At 40.0% G+C, this 20,594-nt stretch overlaps 1 protein-coding gene across 1 annotated transcript in view; it reads right to left on the reverse strand.

Moving 5' to 3' along the window:
- LOC120049192 (zeta-sarcoglycan-like) overlaps nt 1-20,594 on the reverse strand; it is a 30,200-nt gene that overhangs the window by 3,513 nt on the left and 6,093 nt on the right. The window contains exons 3-6 of the mRNA XM_038995422.1: nt 17,813-17,900; nt 13,887-14,009; nt 13,612-13,684; nt 8,401-8,524 (exon numbers count right to left, since the gene is read on the reverse strand). Of these exons, the coding sequence (XP_038851350.1) occupies nt 8,401-8,524; nt 13,612-13,684; nt 13,887-14,009; nt 17,813-17,900 (408 nt within the window). The remainder of the gene's footprint in view (nt 1-8,400; nt 8,525-13,611; nt 13,685-13,886; nt 14,010-17,812; nt 17,901-20,594) is intronic.

Below are 20,594 nucleotides of genomic sequence, written 5' to 3' on the forward strand. Positions count from 1 at the left end.
TCATCCAGTGACATAACAGCATATAATGCTTGATGACGCAATCTGGGAGGAAATTTGGTCTTTCGTTAAGCAATAGAGAGCATTAAGGGCAAAACCTAATCTTGATTGAGCACACACCTGTTTCACGAGTCTGAATTAATAGACTGCAGCCAGGGAACAATAATGTGTTTAATGTCAACCAGTGTTTCCAACCTTGTACATGTATTTCGGGCCTAATGCATTGAATCCCAAAATTGTTCTAAAATATGCTTTAAAGTTAATGAGGCAATGTGTCTTTGTTATTTGAGGTTTTCGAATGGTGTGTTCTATATCTTCAATAAAATGAAACATGTACAACTGTGACATTAAAATGTTTAATGATGTTCTTTCATCAGTTGTTTTATATGGAATGTCATTTCTACCACATTGTCATTAACACAACGCTAAATCATGGTACATATTTTTGAGGAAAAAGTGTATTAAATTACAATTGATATTGAGGATTTTTCTCATATGTGAACCCTATATGCTTGTTCTTAAGAGAATTCCTAACATAATGTCAAATATTGAGATTTTGCTGTGGTAAATAGATGTATCATCAAGGCATATATGGACATTTAAACATGACAATGATGAATACATATAATTAAGAAAACTTCAAAATAGTTTAAAAAAAAACATGATAAAAAAAAAATTTTTAAATAAAAAATACCTTAGCCACAATTTCTGTAATTTCCTTTTCAACTAAAATAGCCAATTTTATGACGTGGTGGTAATGACATTTCCCCTCAGGTATTTAGCGAAAACGATAAAAAATCTTTATATTCTTAAATAGTATGGTCTCAGACACTATTAGATCTTGTTTCCAGATGGAGTGAAGAAAATATTCAGATAGATAAAAAATCATTTCAAGAGGTTTCATTTTCAAAAACATTCAACATGCAAAATCCACCTAATATCAAATTGCATATATTTACATCAAATTTGCCAGTGCAACTAAGATAATACCTTGTAAAATAAACATTGTACATTTTTAACACTAAAGTTAAATAAAATATTTACACAAACCAGCGAACGAGAAAGCGAACGGCCATAGTCAATGTGATAAGGTAATTTTGTAGCCTACAATGGAAAAGTTATTTTATGTTTCCATCAACTACAAAAAGACGGTCCAAATCAATAATTCCACAGTGTCCTTTTTGTCTTGATAAACTCACAATGGGGATTCCAATGATTGTCCAAAACACTGCAGCTATCGATTGTCCCAGCTGATCATCATCACCTATGGTTTAGTTATAATCTATTGGCTACCTGACTTGCAAGGAGTAGGTTATTTGATGCGAACCTAGAATAATAACTTTTCCATTGTAGGCTCCAAAATTACATTATCACATTGTAAGTAGGCCTTTAATGTCGTGGGTGAAAACTTTAATAAGTGGGTGAAAACTGTTTGCTGCTGTTTCTACAGCAGTTGTCTGAATAAAGTATGCTGAAATCCTTATTGTGAAATATAGTCCCCAAATGAAAACAACATAATGACACCATTTAGGAAATACGATTGTAACTAAAACGGTTCTGATCGGGTAGAACATTATCTAGTAATTTATTTTCATCTGAAATGTCACCTGTAGAACTTTTCAGGTAGATTTTTAAGTTCTGCACCAGGGATACAGTATTTTCATTACTTGGTTTCCTGAGAAATGCATTGAAAGAGAAAAATGAAACTAACTAATGAGGTGTTATAGATATGTCTGTCAATTTGTGACGCTTCTAACTTATGATGCACTAATATAATAGTTTGTAATCGACCTAGTCTCGCTTTCGTTTAGCTGGTTGTTGCATAGGATTGTGTCTGCTTGTGTGTAACGTGGACTAAGGAAGTCAGGAAGCAGGTGTCGTTAGTGAATTTAGTAATAACGATCATGGCGCGACACAAACCAAGCGTAACGCCTGACATAGAAACATAAACAATACTACCTGATGACTGATAACAAGAGTGCTATATAATGGGTAAGTAATCAATGGAGCAATGAAGTCCAGGTGTGACTGATGATGAGACGCAGGGTGTGCGTAAAGATGGGTTGCCAGGACCGGTGGTTAGTAGACCGGTGACGTCGAGCCCAGGAGCAGAGTTGAGTTGGATTGGATTTGACAGTGTGTCTATATCTGTCGCCTGTGCAATGCAGAGCTCTCCTCTAAATGAAGGAACGCACCAAGCCACATGCACTAAATATCGTCAAAATTAAATGTAAGGTTTTAGTGGCTTTACAATACCTACAGAAAATCTACACCTTCTTTGGATTTCTTCACATTTAATTGTGTTACAAAGTGGATTAAACATGGATTAAATTGTGCTTTTCTTTCTGTCAAAGATCTACACCAAATACTCAGTAATGTCAAATTGGAAGAAAAAATCATATATATATTTTTTTATATGAATGGAAAATAAAACACAAATAAAACTTGATTAGATAAGTATTCACCCCCCCTGAATCAATACAATACCTCTATGGCCTATTTATTGCCTTACCTCCCTACTCTTCTACATTTGCACACACTGTACATAGATTTTTCTTTTGTGTTATTGACTTGACTGTACGTTTGTTTATGTGTAACTCTGTGTTGTTGTTTTTGTCGCACTGCTTTGCTTTATCTTGGCCAGGTTGCAGTTGTAAATGAGAACTTGTTCTCAACTGGCCTACCTGGTTAAATAAAGGTGAAATAAAATAAAAATCACTGAGTGGCGCAGAGGTCTAAGGCACTGCATCTCAGTGCAAGAGGCATCACTACACTTCCTGGTTTGAATCCAGTCTGTATCACATCTGGCTGTGATTGGGAGTCCCATAGGGTGGTGCACAATTGGTCCAGTGTCATCCGGGGTAGGCTGTCATTGTAAATAAGAAATTGTTCTTAACTGACTTGCCTGGTTAAATAAATTTTTAAAGTGGTGACATCTGTAGTTTCCTTCCTGTCCTGCATATTTGATGTGTCTGGGTGGTTTAACGCATCGTCTATAGCATACATTTAAATTGACCATGCTTATAGATATATTCAATGTCAGATTGTCTATTGTTACCCATCTACCAATCACTGCCCTTTCGAAAAGCTCCCTGGTCTTTGTAGTTAAATCTGTGCTTAAAATTCAATACTTGAACTGAAGGACCTTCCAGATGTTATATGTATGGTGGACAGAGGAAGGGCTAGTCATTCAAACCTTATTATTTCACAGAGAATGAGTCCATATGATTTGTTAAACCAAATTTGACTTCTGAACTAATTTAGGCTTGCCTAAACAAAGGGGGTGAATACTTATGCAACAACTATATTTTAGTTAAATGTTTTTTTATTAATTTGTAACATTTTGTAGAATTTTCGTTTCACTTTGACATTATGTAGTATTTTGTGTAGACCAATAACAAAACATGACAATTAAATACATTTCAATCCCACTTTGTAAAGCAACAAAATGATAAATAAGTTCAAGGGGGTGTCATGCCAAATACTATCCCCCGGCCATAAAAGTGTCCCCCTCCGCGTCACAATGGGATTCAATAAACTATTAGCGTCTGTTGCTATATCAACGGTGTGATGACCTAATGATTAGAATTTTAGAGATCATTACAGCTTAAATTACGTTATTTTCATCATCGCTATTCAAACAAGGCAGATTTCCGTGACAATTTCACTGTTTAAACAAGTTGTGTTTAGCTAATAAAATTAAAACATTACTTCGAACTACTTTTGGTTACCTTGTTAACATTACAACATGAAATCCATGTCTTAAACGTTGCTACGTTTTGGGAAATGGTAAAGAAAACGTGTAATCTACTTGACACATTAAAGTTACTTACCTTACAGATCACAAAGTCAGCTAATTCCCACTCCATTCATATGTAAATCCATTTCATTCATACACTTGCATGTCTGGCCGTCATGTTTTTATTTTAACCTGCCCTTCCCTTATCTACACTGAAAAAATATAATTTCAGTAGTGCTCTATGATTCATTTTTGTTCTATCTCCCATAACTCATCACTACACCCTAGTGGTTGAATATATATGTATCTGTTGTAGGTCCTTGGATACAATAATTAATCATGTGGAACAAATAAATACCATCAAAGGATACCTTAGAACTTACAATGAACACTTTGTGAAACAGCTGTGAAAACCAAGCAGGCACTATTTTAAACTTTGATATTTTTTGGTAGTTGTGTCATTCATTTATTTTCACAGATTGTTTGTACACTCACATGGCAATCATAGACTAAAATACAGAATTCTGGTGTGTGGAATATAGAGGAAGGTGCAGTGGCAGAACTAGTTGTATACATGGGGTGTCCAGGGGGTGTCCAGGGGGTGTCCGAGGCTACTTCAGGGGGTCCATAGACCATGGCAGAAAATTAGTGTGTAACCCTAACCTGGCATCTAAGGAGCATGAATGAATCCTATTGACAGAACATTAGTAAGTAACCCTAACCTGGCATCTAAGGAGCATGAATGAATCCTATGATTGCTGATTAGAGGTAGACGTGATAATTCACTGAACCCGGAGTTCTTCAATGTGGCAGATAGTGTGGTCCAGAAGGGTCACTTCACTAGAATTCTTTAACATATTATGAATAGTCAGTGTCTCTACTTCGGAACCACAGCTCAATCTCTCTCTCTCTCACTGGAGAGACTTGGGTCACTCTGTTTTCATGAATATAGTCTGGGTCTATAAGTGTTGAACATCCAAAATATTTTCAGAAAATAAAGCTCAAGCACTAAGAGGGTAAGATAGCATTTGCGTGTTACATCAATTGCATAGTTTATTTACAAAAAAAACTACATTTACAAAAAAAACACACTGCAATTTGACATACCAGGTATCAAGCAGAAATGGACTTGAAAAATATAAATTATTTTGGAGCTCATCAATATTACAAACTTACAGTATCATATTTATGCTCATATATATTATGTTAACTAATAGCAAAGGAACGTTTTGGAATTGACCTAATCAAGACCAAATTAAATCTGTGTGACATGATACCCTTTGGATTTATCATTTTAGAATGTCAGTGTATTAGCTAGTACACAGTGCAGGTTTTAATCATGACCAGAGGGACCGCCTAAGTGCCAAATTATCCCTGGTAGATTTAAAATAGCATAATTCTGCGGTTCTGGTGAGAACTGGCTCAAATGTTTCACAAACTCCTCCATGTTGAGGGAGCGTGCCCTTCTTGACTCAACACTGAGAATTCCGAGGTGAGTTAACCTGTCATCAACCATTATCGTCCTAAGGTGGGTTTTAATCTGTTTTAGAGCTGAGAAGCTTCTCGCAAGAAGCACTGCTGACTGGTGTAACAACAGAAATCTTACAAAGTCGAAATAGCTCATGGAAGACCTCTTTATGAAGGTTCTAGAAACACAACAAAGTCAAGGAGAGCAGACGGTCTGTCCCTTCCACTTTTCTCTCTCCTATCAAGAAGCCGCTTGGTTTGATGAACCTCATGTTGAGGTCCTCTAAATTTGACTCAAAGGTCTGAGCAAAGGCAAACAGAGGCTCCTCATTCAATGCTGTACTCTGGGTTGAGAGACTGGACCTTGCATTATCTCGCAATTCTTCTTTGAAAAACGCCTCTACAGCTCAGCTGTGAGACTGTCGAGCAGCTGATAAAAGATAGCTCTTTGGAAGCTCTCACCATCACTTTGGTCACTATTTTTCTGTCCTACAGTTCTCACCAATGAGTCGTGAAATCTTAAGCTTGTTTTAGGCTGTCTTTTAGCCCCAGGGTGGCTGGGGTAGGGTGTTGTGGTAAAAAATAATTTGTTCTTAACTGATTTGGCGAGTTATATAAACGGAGACAAATATCACTGTTAGGGAAACTAAAACTAGCTTCAGGTTTTTTTTTACATGCAAATAGTTATCTGCTATTTTTTATTTCCACTTCAACAGATGTTGACCCCAGCTAGGAGCGAAAGAGCCAGCGAGCTTTCCCAGGTCTCGCCTTCCTTAAAAGAAGACAAACCATTGGTGACAGAACATAACCTATGACATACGTGCCTTGTTCCAGCGTTCATGACCTCGGGTCACTCAAGATGATCTCAGGAGAACCATGGGTGTTGATGATGTACAACATCCTCGTCCTTGATGGGTATCATACAACAACAAAAAAATCTGTTTTTGGTTCCAAACACCCTTTTAAATTGGTTACAGAAGGGAATTTAGAGTTTAGCACGTACTCTTCCTTTACTGACCTTAACTGGTATTCCCTCCACCCACTTGGTAAAGTGATCGGTCACCGTCAGACACCAGCTGTTGCCCTTCCTGGATTTCGTGAAGGGTCCGATGAGGTCCACCTCTAACATTTAAAGTGTTAGAGAGAAGATTATTTTATTCTTACCCGAATCTGTGTCATACAGTCTGCACACGTTCATATTTGTAAGCATACTGGCACACACACACACACACACCACACACACACACACACACACACACACACACACACACATTCTAGAATATTGAACTCTGCTGTGGTCAAATAAAGCAACCATAACAAAACAACGTATCAGGGCAAAATTTGAATTGGGACACTTACCGATCATGTGCCATGGTGAAACAACTTTGATGGGCTTCAACTCCGGCGCCACAGTCTTCGCCCTCTCAAACTTCTGTCAGCCTAGACAGCAAAAAGTGACAACTTTAAACATTGTGTTCTCTCTGATATGACATTCATTGAAATCATAATAATTTCAGATATAATTGATAAACAAAAGGTTATTTCACTTGCCCAGCTGTCCACCTCCTTGACAATTCCCCATCAGAAGAAGAGTATGTTGATTTTGGCAATCATCCGCTTCACTCCGAAATGGCTAGCTTGCATCTCGGTCAGCACGGCCTACTCCTCCTTAGTAAAAATCACCCTCCTGTGTGGCTGGCCATCCTTCCCCCGTAGGTACATGTGATTGCCAAACAAGTCTCTCTGTGTGTCTGTCTAGTGAAGACACCTAGTTAACTAGTTAAGGGCAATTGGAATTACCATAATTGCTCACACCTATCAACTTGATTGATCAGGTGTAACTTATAGCTAAGATACCTCAATATGATAGACATATAACTAAACCAGTGGAGGCTGCTGAGGGAAGGACGGCTCATAATAATGGCTGGAATGGAGTCAATGGAATGGTATCAACATTGAAACCACGTGTTTGATACCACTCCATTTACCCCATTCCAGACATTATTATGAGCCATCCTCCCCTCAGCAGCCTCCACTGAACTATATGTATAGCTAGCAACATGTAGATGACTAACTAGCTAGATGGGAAATGGTTGTTGAAAAATGGTTGTACATATGTAGTTAAATCCGTCCAGTTTCTCTAATAGAAGATAACTTCAAGTTCCTTGGTGTCCACATCACCAACAAACTAACATGGACCAAGCACACCAAGACAGTCGTGAAGAGGGCATGACAAAAACCTATTCCCCCTCAGGAGACTGAAAAGATTTGGCATGGGTCCTCAGATCCTCAAAAGGTTCTACAGCTGCACCATCGAGAGTATCCTGACTGGTTGCATCACTGCCTGGTATGGCAACTGCTCGGCCTCCGACCGCAAGGCACTACAGAGGGTAGTGCGAACGGCCCAGTACAGAGACACACACAACACTTTTTGACAGGGGGACTCTATTTGGCGTGAAAGGGGTATAGACTTTCAATAGGCACGTATATGGTAGGAGATAACTACAGATGGTTTATAGTGCATGTCTGTACCATACATTGACATGTCGAGTCCAAAACGGGAGGTAAAAAAAAATAAGTATTTTTCAGTCTTTTGTAGTATGGCTTTAAAGATACAATGAAAATATGTTTTTGTCAAGTTAGTGTATTTTCTTCCAAATATCAGTTTCAAATCATAACACTGTTCAATTAACACACATTTTTACCATTAAAGATGGTGTTACAGCTGTCCCATAAAACGTTACAACTAAACCTGCTATTGAGGTTAATTGTAACATCAGGACCTTGCGTCTATATGCCAGATTTGTGAAAAGTCCACATTTAACACAGGTCTCTATTCTGTTCTATTAATTAGCCGACAAATGTATTTTGTTTGTGTGAAATATTGAAATATCTGAATCAAACCTTGTGAGGTTTTAAAAAACAACTCCAAAATCTGTTGTCCGCGGTCTCCCCTACAGTACCTTAACAGAACAACAAAATCTGTTGTCCGCGGTCTCCCCTACAGTACCTTAACAGAACAACAAAATCTGTTGTCCGCGGTCTCCCCTACAGTACCTTAACAGAACAACAAAAACTGACAATGAGACTTGAGGCTGTGGGATGGGAATACCTTAAAACCATCTATAGACATAGTTATTTTGATAGATGATGATATGTTAATCGAGGACAGTTGATTCTGTGCGTGACCTCCTCACCTCTCCCTCTGTTGACTGGAGTTCCAGGTCTTTCCGACACGTGGCCTTCAGTTTCCCCCTGGCTGCAGTGACCTCTACCCCTCTGGGAGCCTCCATGGTCAAGGTCCTTGTTGGAGACTCAAGCCTGACAAACACAACAACTTATTAATGAAAGCATTTGTGTTCCACTTCATTTACCACTTCATTTTTAAAAATGATTATTTTGTTTTAATGTTTATTTTATAACCTGTTAAGATAAGATACAGTTTAGTCGTTCAAAGAATAGAGAGCAATTGGATCACATACATCTATGCTTAAAATTCCAATAGCAGTCATTCAAATAAATTGTGTTTTCTCAGAAAATCTCAATTTTGGCTCCTTCCGTGTCATGCTTGTCCAACTTCTAGGAAGATTTTAACACACTTAAAACGCCAAGATTTCCCCAAGTTTCACCATCATTGTAAAGCCCTAGTTATTTTGTTACTTTCGGATAGTAGTTTCTGAAGATTTTTACCTATTTAATATGATTAGTAATTCATTTACATTTGTCCCTCAGGTTTAAGTTCAACCCTGTAACGTGAACTGAACTCTGGTTTTAATACAGTAAAACATTTTTTTTTTTTTTTTTTTTCAAAAGAAACATTGAACATATACTAGTTCCATTTATGTTTTGAGGTTGGACTTTTAGCACGTTAGCACGTAGCATGGATTGGTGTCACCTCATTAGTCAGTATGTGTTACACCTATGCTGGTTGTCCATCTCGTTAGTGGGAAGGCGTTTCGCCTGTGCTGGCCCAGGTGAGCTTTAAGAGTGTCTGGCCCAGTGCCACAGTTGTCTTGAACGATGTCAAAGGTCAACATCTTTAGTTTGGTGCTCCTGGTTTGATTTCTTGGAAAAACATTCCGTTGTCTCATTTTGATCCACCTTTTTGGTTTGCTTCCTGTCTTTGAGTGTGATGTGGGTTTTTCCTTTTGTTTGGCTCTACTTGGGAAAGTTGTGTGGGTGCTCACGGTGGCTGTCTTAAGTTCCAGTTGTTGTTGCTAGTCAACTTTCAGTGGACACCCCCCATGAGTGTCTTTCAGTACCCCCTCCTAAAACCACACCTGTTTTGTTTTGGTTGTTGTTCAGTTGCTCTGTTAGTTCCCCCTTCTGTTTCAGCAACATTTAGGGTTTTCTTGTTGGGGGGGAATGTAGTCAGGTGAGTTGGTTCTACTCTTTGACCATTTTCTGGTGTTTTGTGGTGAACAAATGAGCACATCGAGCATCAAAGGTCAATGATGTTACCCATAGATAGGCTAGAAACGTTTTAACACGTTTAAATATTGTTGTTAAACTTGCATTCAATGTCCCCGCCCTGTTGCACACAGACTGCCTTCCATTCCCCTGTCACAAGGGGTGTATGGCTGATTTTAAGATGCAATCGTCAACCCTGTTACTGGGAAATATGTTTGTAATGAAGTTCAACATGCACTCTTTATGACCTAATGTTAAAATGTGTATAAATAGATAGATTGCCTTTTGGGTAGTGTATCTATTTGCTGTGTGGTGGCGGTGGTGGTAGTAGTGTGGTGGTAGCTGTATGGTGGTAGTTGTGCTTTATGGTGGTAGCTGTGCTTTATGGTGGTAGCTGTATGGCAGTAGTGGTAGCTTTATGGTAGTAGCTGTATGGCAGTAGTAGTAGCTTTATGGTGGTAGCTGTATGGCAGTAGTGGTAGCTTTATGGTGGTAGCTGTATGGCAGTAGTGGTAGCTTTATGGTGGTAGCTGTATGGCAGTAGTGGTAGCTTTATGGTGGTAGCTGTATGGCAGTAGTAGTAGCTGTATGGTGGTGAGAGGTTAGCATGTAATGGGGGTATGATATGTGCGTCTAACTTTCTCACTTTTATTCAGGATTATCTGTAATCATGGTAGCCTCTACATTAATGTAGAAGTGTTTAGAAACATATTCTATTCTTATTTACAATAAATGTGACAACGAAATGACACCACATTCATTTCTATTGGGCACAAAATAATCTGAAACACAAATGCATCCAACACATTTTAGTCACAAGCTCGACGTAGACATTGCGTGTTATGAAAATGGGTCCGAAAACGTTACTTTTTACTACTTAATACACAAAGAAGTGAATACTTTTGGTCCCCTAAAATGGGGGACTATATATTAAAAAGTGCTGTAATTTCTAAATGGTTCATCCAATATGATAAAAAAATAGCCTCAAATTAAAACTGACAGTCTGTACTTTAACCTCATAGCCATTGTTTGATTTCAAATCCAAACTTTTGGTGTATAAAGCCAAAATAATAAAAAATTGTACACTGTCCCAATAATTACGGCGCGTAGTGTAGACCAACATAACTACTGTGGCAAAATAGCACAAGCTAGCTGTGTTAGTATGACTTTTATAACTGTACTATTTGAGATGTAAATTGAATATGTAGTATGCTTATTGGTCATAGTATGGATATAGTCAGTATGCCAAAAGTTCCCGGATGCTGTACTACATACGCCAAAATACGAAAGTATACAAGCAATGGACACTATTTCTGTGCTTTTAGGGCCCATAATGCAATTCTTCAGAAAATGGTTGTGGCTTTACAATGTTCTCAGATTTGAAGAAAATAACGGAAAATATGCAGCCGAAGTCCGACGAGAGCGGATACAAATTCGTTGCATTAACTAATTGAGACAAATGTTAAGAAAACGTTGAGCAATGTAATAAAGTAGTGACTTTGCAAATAAGTTACATTACACGTTATGTTGGCTGACAATTTGTTAGCTACGCTATCCTTACGAATCGCAAAGCATTTCATTACAGCAGTATGTCCCAGGTATGTTAGCTACCTACTGTAACGTAAGTTGGCGACTAATACATCGAACTTACCAGTATATTTACTTTATGCTAACTATCCAACGTTTATTGACTTATTCACGTCATTTTATAGCTTAGCTAAGTGGTATAGTCGTTCGGGTGTGTTCGTAAATTCGCTCTGGCTATCTACTCAGATTTCAGAGCACTCTCGTCTGACTGTGCCAGGCAGAGCGCAGAATAACTAATGAATTTATGAACGCTCAACACCTGTTGAATGTGTCTGGTGTCAGTAAACGTTGGCAAAAAAAATCATAATTCAATTGTTCACCAGCAGCACAGTCACCAACGCTCTAGATAACATGAACACTGCATAACCAGCTCTGATAGGGCGAGTAAAATGGTCAGTGATATGTTCTATCATTTGTGTCTGGAAGTAGTTAGCCAGTTAGTTTGGGTGCTTGTCTGCTGTTATTGTGAAGTCAGAACGCTCGGATCAACCCTACTCCTCGGCCTGAGCGTTCAGTGTTCACTCTGAACGCTCCGAGTGCGAAATGCCGTGAATTTACAAACGCCCCAGAGCACACTCTGGCACTCCAGATTGAAATTACGAACACACACAAAGTCTAGCTAATCATTTGTTACGCTAACAAGCCAGCAAGAGTTTGCATAGCAACAGCATCAACTTCCGGGAGACAGGCGAAGCGCTAATACGCTCAACTGAAAGCACACCGTTTGTTTACAGTATACTAAAATGAACTAATAGTATGTAGTGTGTATATACTCATTAAGTATGTAGTATACAGTATGTTAGTATGGGGTATTCGAACACAGCTATAGTGTAATTTATCTTCCACTTTGCATGACCTCTGACTCTACTATTGATGACATGGTGTGTATTGCAGTGATGATGCTACTCCACGTTTTCTTCAGTAAATCCAACGAGCTCAAACTGACCCTAGTGTACTTGGCCATGATAGCCCATATCAATATGTCAAAAGAAAAGATCTTCCTCAAGATATAATTTTTAGATAGTTTTTTAAAAGTTACACTATAGGGAAGAAAATATGTTGCGAACTTGCATTTTATTATGAATTAAATAGGTCTGATTTTAAACTAAATGTTTATTTTCAAATACATAATGAACAATGTAGGCAATATATTTCTCCCAATTAGCTAAATATTTTTCAGATTCTCCTTTTCAGATTCACTTCTGCGTGTGATTCTTTTTATTTTTTTATTTTTTAATAAATTTTATCCCCTTTTCTCCCCAATTTTCGTGGTATCCAATCGCTAGTAATTACTATCTTGTCTCATCGCTACAACTCCCGTACGGGCTCGGGAGAGACGAAGGTCGAAAGCCACGCGTCCTCCGAAGCACAACCCAACCAAGCCGCACTGCTTCTTAACACAGCGCGCCTCCAACCCGGAAGCCAGCCGCACCAATGTGTTGGAGGAAACACCGTAAACCTGGCCCCCTTGGTTAGCGCGCACTGCGCCTGGCCCGCCACATGAGTCGCTGGAGCGCGATGAGACAAGGATATCCCTACCGGCCAAACCCTCCCTAACCCGGACGACGCTAGCCCAATTGTGCGTCGCCCCATGGACCTCCCGGTCGCGGCCGGCTGCGACAGAGCCTGGGCGCGAACCCAGAGACTCTGGTGGCGCAGCTAGCACTGCGATGCAGTGCCCTAGACCACTGCGCCACCCGGGAGGCCCTCTGCGTGTGATTCTAAGTCTAAGATACGGTCTGGGATTTGGGAAGCTGTTCAACAGTAAATTCATTTCTTGCTAAATTACTATTGAACAGTGTTTGCTTTGGGCAATGTCATCAATATACAACTCACTACAGAGGAATTAGCTACCATAACACTTTTTCTGCCAACTTTAATCTGAATCTTCCCTGTAGAACCATGAAGATAGACTAAAAATACACTCATTATTGCTTGTTAATGGATTTACGGGGGCCACTGGCTCAGGCTAAGTGTATTTCGAGAGAAGGAACTGCCTTGTGAGTGTGATATGCATTTAATCCCACTCATTTTCATGAAAGCCTAATGTAATGCACTTATTTCCAAGTGGAACAACTGATAAATGAGTTTACGCTTGTGCAATTTTCATTATAGTGCATGTTTAATGAGAAATTGTATTTGTCAGGGTTTTGAATGAAAAGCTTAGACAATGAGGAATGCATGAACTACCAACAGTGCTGTTTAAAACGGTGGTGATAGAAAATGGGATGAATGGCACAACATTTAAATTAACAAGTAACTTATTGAACATTGAGTAATTATGCATAATCATTTTAATTGAACATGTATATGACAGACAAACGCTTAATTCAGTATGTAAGATACCATGATAAAGCTTTTAAACAAAATAGTCCGAAATGTAAGAAGTTTAAATGTGAGCATAAACTTACTTCAGATCTTGATAGGCGCCTGCCTGGATGTGTGGCGTTTCCACAGAGTGTCCAAAGACCCCTCCGTCTGAGCCTTTCCACAAAGAAAATCACAAATGCAATCAACAGAAGGAGTGCTTTCATGATGTGAACTATGCCAGGGGTGACTGAGGTAAGTCACACAAAGCCAGATTTTACTGTTTCTAAGTGACCTACTTTTCTGTATTCCTTGTGAAAGTGAGATGTTAGATTACTGTGTATAAACTGGACAGACTGGGCTCTGCAGCGTCTCTTACCAGTTACTCTGACTGTGTCTGTTCCTATGCTGATCTTCTTTTCATCTACAGAGAACAGCACCTTCCCTCCATCCCTGCTCCGCACCTCAAATCTCTGACACCGCGCTTCCACTGAATCTGGACCTGAGGAAAGACAAGCAGTAGTTGGCTGTGTGGTATCTATAGGGTTCTATATTCATTTCTACAGTGGAACTAACAATGGCACCAAAATAGTGCCATTTCTAACAGGGGCGAAGGAACTGCAAACCCGGGTACCCATTTGGTTGCTGCTACAACTGACTGTAGTCACTAACCAAAGCAATCTGGAATTTCAAAAGCCTTAATTTTCGGGTCAGCAGATAGTGCTGGAGCACTATCACTCTAAGGTAGGTGCTCATAGCCTATCCAGTAGTCAATAAATCTCTTTATGGTTAATCCAAATAACTATGGTGCGCAATGACTGTGCATTTGAATTATTCTCCCCAAGTTCCATTTTATTTTGTCAAAATTTTCCCAAAATAGTGTTTTCTGCCTAATCGGACACCAGTTTACAAGTGAAGATCAAGCGTAAGGGGATGGCTGCCGTTTTATGGGCTCCTAACCAACTGGGCTATTTTGTTTTTTCGCGTTGTTTGTAACTTCTTTTGTACATAATGTTGCTGCGACTGTCTCTTAAGACTGAAAATAGCTTTTGGATATCAGAACAGCGATTACTCACCTCAAACTGGACAAAGATTTGTGCTTTAATGAGTCAGACGAGAAGGATATACTACTTCTCCGAGACCAAGCCCAAATCACCGTCATTCGTGTGAAAAATAAGAAGGAAATACAGGGGGCGGAGATCGGGGTGCTTTGTGAGAATTCATTGGGGAGTGGGTAACCCACCTCAACCATCCGTTCTATTGGCCAACGTGCAATCACTGGAGAATAAACTGGATGATCTCTGTTTGAGAATTTCCTTCCAACGGGACATTAAAAACTGTAATATCTTATGTTTCACCGAGTCGTGACTGTACGACGATATGGATAATCTACAGTTGGCTGGGTTTTCCGTGCATCGGCAGGACAGAACAGCGACGTCTGGTGGGGGTGTGTCTATTTTTAAATAACAGCTGGTGCGCGATGTCTAATATTAAGGAAGTCTCGAGGTATTGCTCGCCTGAGGTACAGTACCTCATTATAAGCTGTAGACCACACTATCTACCAAGAGTTTATCTATATTTTTCATAGCCGTCTATTTACCACCTCAAACCAATGCTGGCACTAAGACCGCACTCAACGAGCTGTATAAGGCCATAAGCAAACAAAAAAATGCTTATCCAGAAGCGGTGCTCCTAGTGGCCGGGGACATTAATGCATCCAAACATTAATCCATTCTATGTCACGTGCAAACAGAGGGAAAAAAATCTAGACCACCTTTACTCCACACACAGAGACGCATACAAAGCTCTCCCTCGCCCTCCATTTGGCAAATCTGACCATAATTATATCCTCCTGATTCCTGCTTACAAGCAAAAACTAAAGCAGGGAGTACTAGTGACTCGCTCAATACGGAAATTGTCAGATGATGCAGATGCTACGCTACAGGACTGTTTTGCTAGCACAGACTGGAATATGTTCCGGGATTCATCCAATGGCATTGAGGAGTATACCACCTCAGTCACCGGCTTCATCAATAAGTGTATCGACAACGTCGTTCCCACAGTGGCCGTACGTAAATATCCCAACCAGAAGCCATGGATTACAGGCAACATCCGCACAGGGATAAAGGCTAGAGCTGCTGCTATCAAGGAACCGGACACTTATAAGAAATCCCACTGCCCTCAGACGAACCATCATACAGGCAAAGGGTCAATATAGGACTAAGATTGAATCCTACTACACAGGCTCTGACGCTCGTCGGCTGTGGCAGGGCTTGCAAACTATTCCGGACAACAAAGGGAAACCCAGCTGTGCGATGCCCAGTGACGCGAACCTAACAGACAAGCTAAATGGCTTTTATGAACGCTTCGAGGCAAGCATCACAGAAGCCTGCATGAGAGCACCAGCTGTTTCGGACGACTGTGTGATCACTAAGTGATCACGCTCTCCGTAGCCGATGTGAGCAATACCTTTAAACAGGTCAACATTCACAAGGCCACGGGCCAGATGGATTACCTGGACGTGTACTTGGAGCATGCGCGGACCAACTGGCAAGTGTCTTCACTAACATTTTCAATCTCTCCCTGACCGACTCTGTAATACCTACATGTTTCAAGCAGACCCTGGGACTAAACACCTTCCTCTGCAACTGGATCCTGGACTTCCTGATGTGCCGCTCCTAGGTGGTAAGGGTAGGCAACAACACATCTGCCAAGCTGATCCTCAACACAGGGCCCCTCAGGGGTGCGTGCTTAGTCCCCTCCTGTACTCCCTGTTCACCCACGACGGCGTGGCCAAGCACAACTCCAACACCATCATTAAGTTTGTTGACGACACGACAGTGGTAGGCCTGATCACAGACAACGATGAGACTGCCTATAGGGAGGAGGTCAGAGACCTGGCAGTGTGGTGTCAGGACAACAACTTCTCTCTCAACGTGAGAGACAAAGGAGCTGATCGTGGACAACAGGAAAAGGAGGGCCGAACATGCCCCCATTCACATCGACAGGCTGCAGTGGAGCGGGTCGAGAGTTTAAAGTTCCTTGATGTCCACATCACCAACAAACTATCATGGTCAAAACAGACCAAGACAGTTGTGAAGAGGGCACGACAACACCTTTTCCCCCTCAGGAGATTGAAAAGATTTGGTATGGTTCCCCAGATCCACATAGTTCTACAGCTGCACCATCGAGAACATCCTGACCGGTTGCATCACCGCCTGGTATTTCAACTGCTCGGTATCCGACCATAAGGCGCTACGGAGGGTAGTGCCTACGGCCCAGTATATCACTGGGGCCAAGCTTCCTGCCATCCAGGACCTATATCCTAGGCATTGTCAGAGGAAGGCCCAAAAAAGTGTCAAAGAATACAGTCACCCAAGTCATAGACTGTTCTCTCTGCTACCCAATGGCAAGCGGTGTCGGAGCACCATTTCTAGGTCCAAAAGGCTCCTTTAACAGCTTCTACCCCCCAAGCCATAAGACTGCTGAACAATTAATCAAATGGCCACCCGGACTATTCTCATTATTTACACCCCCCCTCCCCTCCTTTGTTCTACTTGCTGCTTATTATCTATGCATAGTCACTTTACCCCTACCTACATGTACAAATTACCTCAACTAACCTGTACCACCACACATTGACTCGGTACTGGTACCCCCTGTGTATATATCCTCATTACTGTTATTTTATTGTGTTACTTTTCATAAAAAATGTTTTACTTTAGTTTATTTCGTAAATATTTTCTTAACTCTTTCTTGAACTGCAGTGTTGGTTACGGGCTTGTAAGTAAGGTCTACACCTGTTTGTATTCGGCGCATGTGACAAATATGATTTGATTTGACAAAGTGTCACATCACTAGCCTTGATGAATCATCATCATCAATCCCAAACTTATGCTGGTGAAAATCAATAGCTATTAGTGTTAATAAGCATGTCATTTTGCTTTCAAATAGCCATTAATCATGTAAATGACTCTGGTAATTAGGCCTGACTGATGATTAAACTTGATGATAATGAGAAGAACCTATTTCACTTTTCATAAGTGCTTCAAAGGTTAATGACTCGAACACTTTGCTGTGACTCCTCCAGGCGAAGAAAGCAGATTCATAATGAGTAAAAGATCAACTTGATTAAAGTCATTGAAATGAGATCTATTCTGGAATTTACAGTAGAAGCCATAGTCTGAACTGAGTCTTTGCAAAATTGTGCTGCTGAAAAACACGTTTTTTTAATATCAATATTGTATCAAAATGGTTAGTCATCTGTTTTAAGTGTTCAGGGAAACAGTTCTGAACTTATCTAACCCACTGTCAGCTGTCCAGTGAGTTGGCCTTGGTCATTTCGAGCGTTTACAGTCACGTTTCTGTCCGACCGCACGACCAATGGGCTGGCCTAGAGGAAGCGTGAGAGAGGGAGGGGGTGGGAAGAAAGGAGGAGAGAAAAAGTGGGGATGTAAAAAGAGTGCAAAACATGAAAATACAAGTGACCTGCAATAAGAGGATTCATTTTCATTCAGACATTATAAACCCCCTGGTAGATACATGTAAATATGTTGGTTCTAACAATTTGATCCAGCAATTTCTGTGAGAATCTAAATGTTGAGCACAAAATATTATTAGACCCGAGTTGATTTTCCTTGAATCTAGTTTTTATTCATTTCCTGTTCTGACACAAGACACATGAACCAACAGACCAAGTGAGTGGGGAATTAAATGTTCCATCTTGTTCCATCTTGTGCCATTATGTATTTTTTGGTCTTAAATGGTATCTGACCTGAGGGTCAAACATTAGCACTCCTGAATGATACTCTGTGAACTGATGAAAGAGTCTAGTCATTGTGGCTCTTACAGAAAGGTCAGAAGGTCACGTGAACTTCATGGAGTTAATACACATTCATGGAGCATGTTGTGAAAAATGGAAAAACTACCAATGGCTGAAGTAATGCCAAGGGTGCTGCCCTGCATACAAGGACACTTCATAACCAAAGGCAGCAGGATAAGTGGAGGTTAGGCTAGTGGAAAGATATCAAGATCTCACTGTAAGTTATAAAAAAAAAGTTATATCACACTTTACCATTAACAGGAAACATCTGTTTTGAAACAACCGCTACAACAGTGGTCATCACGGATTTAATCTTCAATAAAATATATAATAATTGTCATCTATTTTATCAGCAACTCCCTAAACCCATCTATTTGAACTAGCTTGTTTCATCAAATCATTGTCCATTATGATTTAAGTGAAGAGAGAATTAAGTCATGTTACACAGCTCTAAAGACTCCACAAGGAAGTAGTTCCAGTCCAATTAATTATACATGCTCGAACCTATTTTTAGACCAGCTGACATCTCAAGAGAAAAAGCCACTGCACTCAGTTATGAATGACATAGATTTGATTCACTTTAAATACTCTTGTGAGCTACAGTATATTGTCTAAGATTGTACAAATGACAAATGAGGTCTAGTCAACATTTAACTGAATTGCACACAGTCTCCTCCCTGTATTTGCATTGTAACACATCATGGATACATTCACAATTACATTAAACTGCTGGTTCGTGCCAAAGTATTATACAGAAGGCCAATATATTGTATAAAAGGCATGTTAAACAAGACGTCCCCACATAGTACAATGCAAAGGCTGGTCCGCCATAATTATTTCTGCGGTAATGGCTTATTGATTAGACGTTTAGTCATGTCGGAGCATGACTAAACTCAACATGCAACTTACAGTATCTCTTTAACTCAGTGGATAAACACAATCCTCTCGGTGCCTGACATATTTCCTCCGGTGAAAAAAATATTGAATGATCCTTTCAGAGATTCCCTGTGCTCTCTGTCCTGCAAATATCTCCGGTGAGACCGTAACACTCCCCTAGCATAGCCTTCTAACAGACTGTAAAAACATCGGTTTAATACTGGTGACCGGTATCCCGGGACTTCCCGACCAAGCTCCTTCTCGTTTCCCGAGAAAAATAATGACGGGTGCCATGGACCAATAATATACTCTTTTTATGCCGCCCTAAAGCAAAAATAAAATAAATTGCATCGTTGACTATAATGTTTAGGCTACAAGCGACCTCTCGACGGAGTTACTGAAGGCAATCTCCATCTCACATTCACAAATCTCCTAAACTAGCTTTGTGGCACTGGCAGAGGATCAACATATAAGCTGCAGCTTTATATTACCGGTATGGTTGCAATTTTGGGAAGGAAATGTTTTAGATTTTCGGGATTTTTTTTTTACCCTAATATGTAATAATTAAAGCGAACAGTGATAGATGTCATCTTAATGTCCAACTAAGGTTTTGCCAGTTTTATTGCAATCAACTGCTGTCACGCCCTGACCTTAGTATTCTTTGTTTTCTTTATTATTTTGGTTAGGTCAGGGTGTGACGAGGGTGGTATGTGTGTTTTTGTCTTGTCTAGGGTTTTGGTATGTCTAGGTGTGTGTGTGTAGTCTGGGCATTATGTAGGTCTATGGTGGCCTAGATTGGTTCCCAATCAGAGGCAGCTGTTTATCGTTGTCTCTGATTGGAGATCCTATTTAGGTTGCCATTTACCATTTTGGTTTTGTGGGTTATTGTCTATGTGAAGTTGCATGTATGCACTCTTTGTTTATAGCAGTCACGTTCGTTTTGTTATTTTGTTTAGTGTTCTTCGTGTTTAGTCGTCTTGTATTAAAAATATGTCTTCACGTCACGCTGCGCTTTGGTCTCCTCACTACGACGGACGTGACAACTGCTCAATATTCAACGACTAGCTGAACATACTGACATTTAAGAAAATATCTGACTACATCTGAGGAAATATAATTAAAAATAAATTATACTACCAATTTCAACTGAATTAACTTTCAAACTTATCAAGAGTATCAAATCAAGCCCACCATCCAGTCGTTGTCCATGTACAGTAAACAGTCATCCAAAGAAAATCTACTTCCAACTGAGGCTTTAAGGCCTGAGATTGCTATCCATTTCATATTGAAACATTGATCAGCTCGGATGGACTGGGTGTCTAAGAAGAACAGGAGAGTTTGTGCAGGAGTTCAGTTATCCTACTGACATCAAAGGGGAGTGGGAGGCAG

The sequence above is a fragment of the Salvelinus namaycush genome, chromosome 6 (genome assembly GCF_016432855.1).
Source record: "Salvelinus namaycush isolate Seneca chromosome 6, SaNama_1.0, whole genome shotgun sequence".
In the NCBI taxonomy this organism is placed as follows: domain Eukaryota; kingdom Metazoa; phylum Chordata; class Actinopteri; order Salmoniformes; family Salmonidae; genus Salvelinus; species Salvelinus namaycush.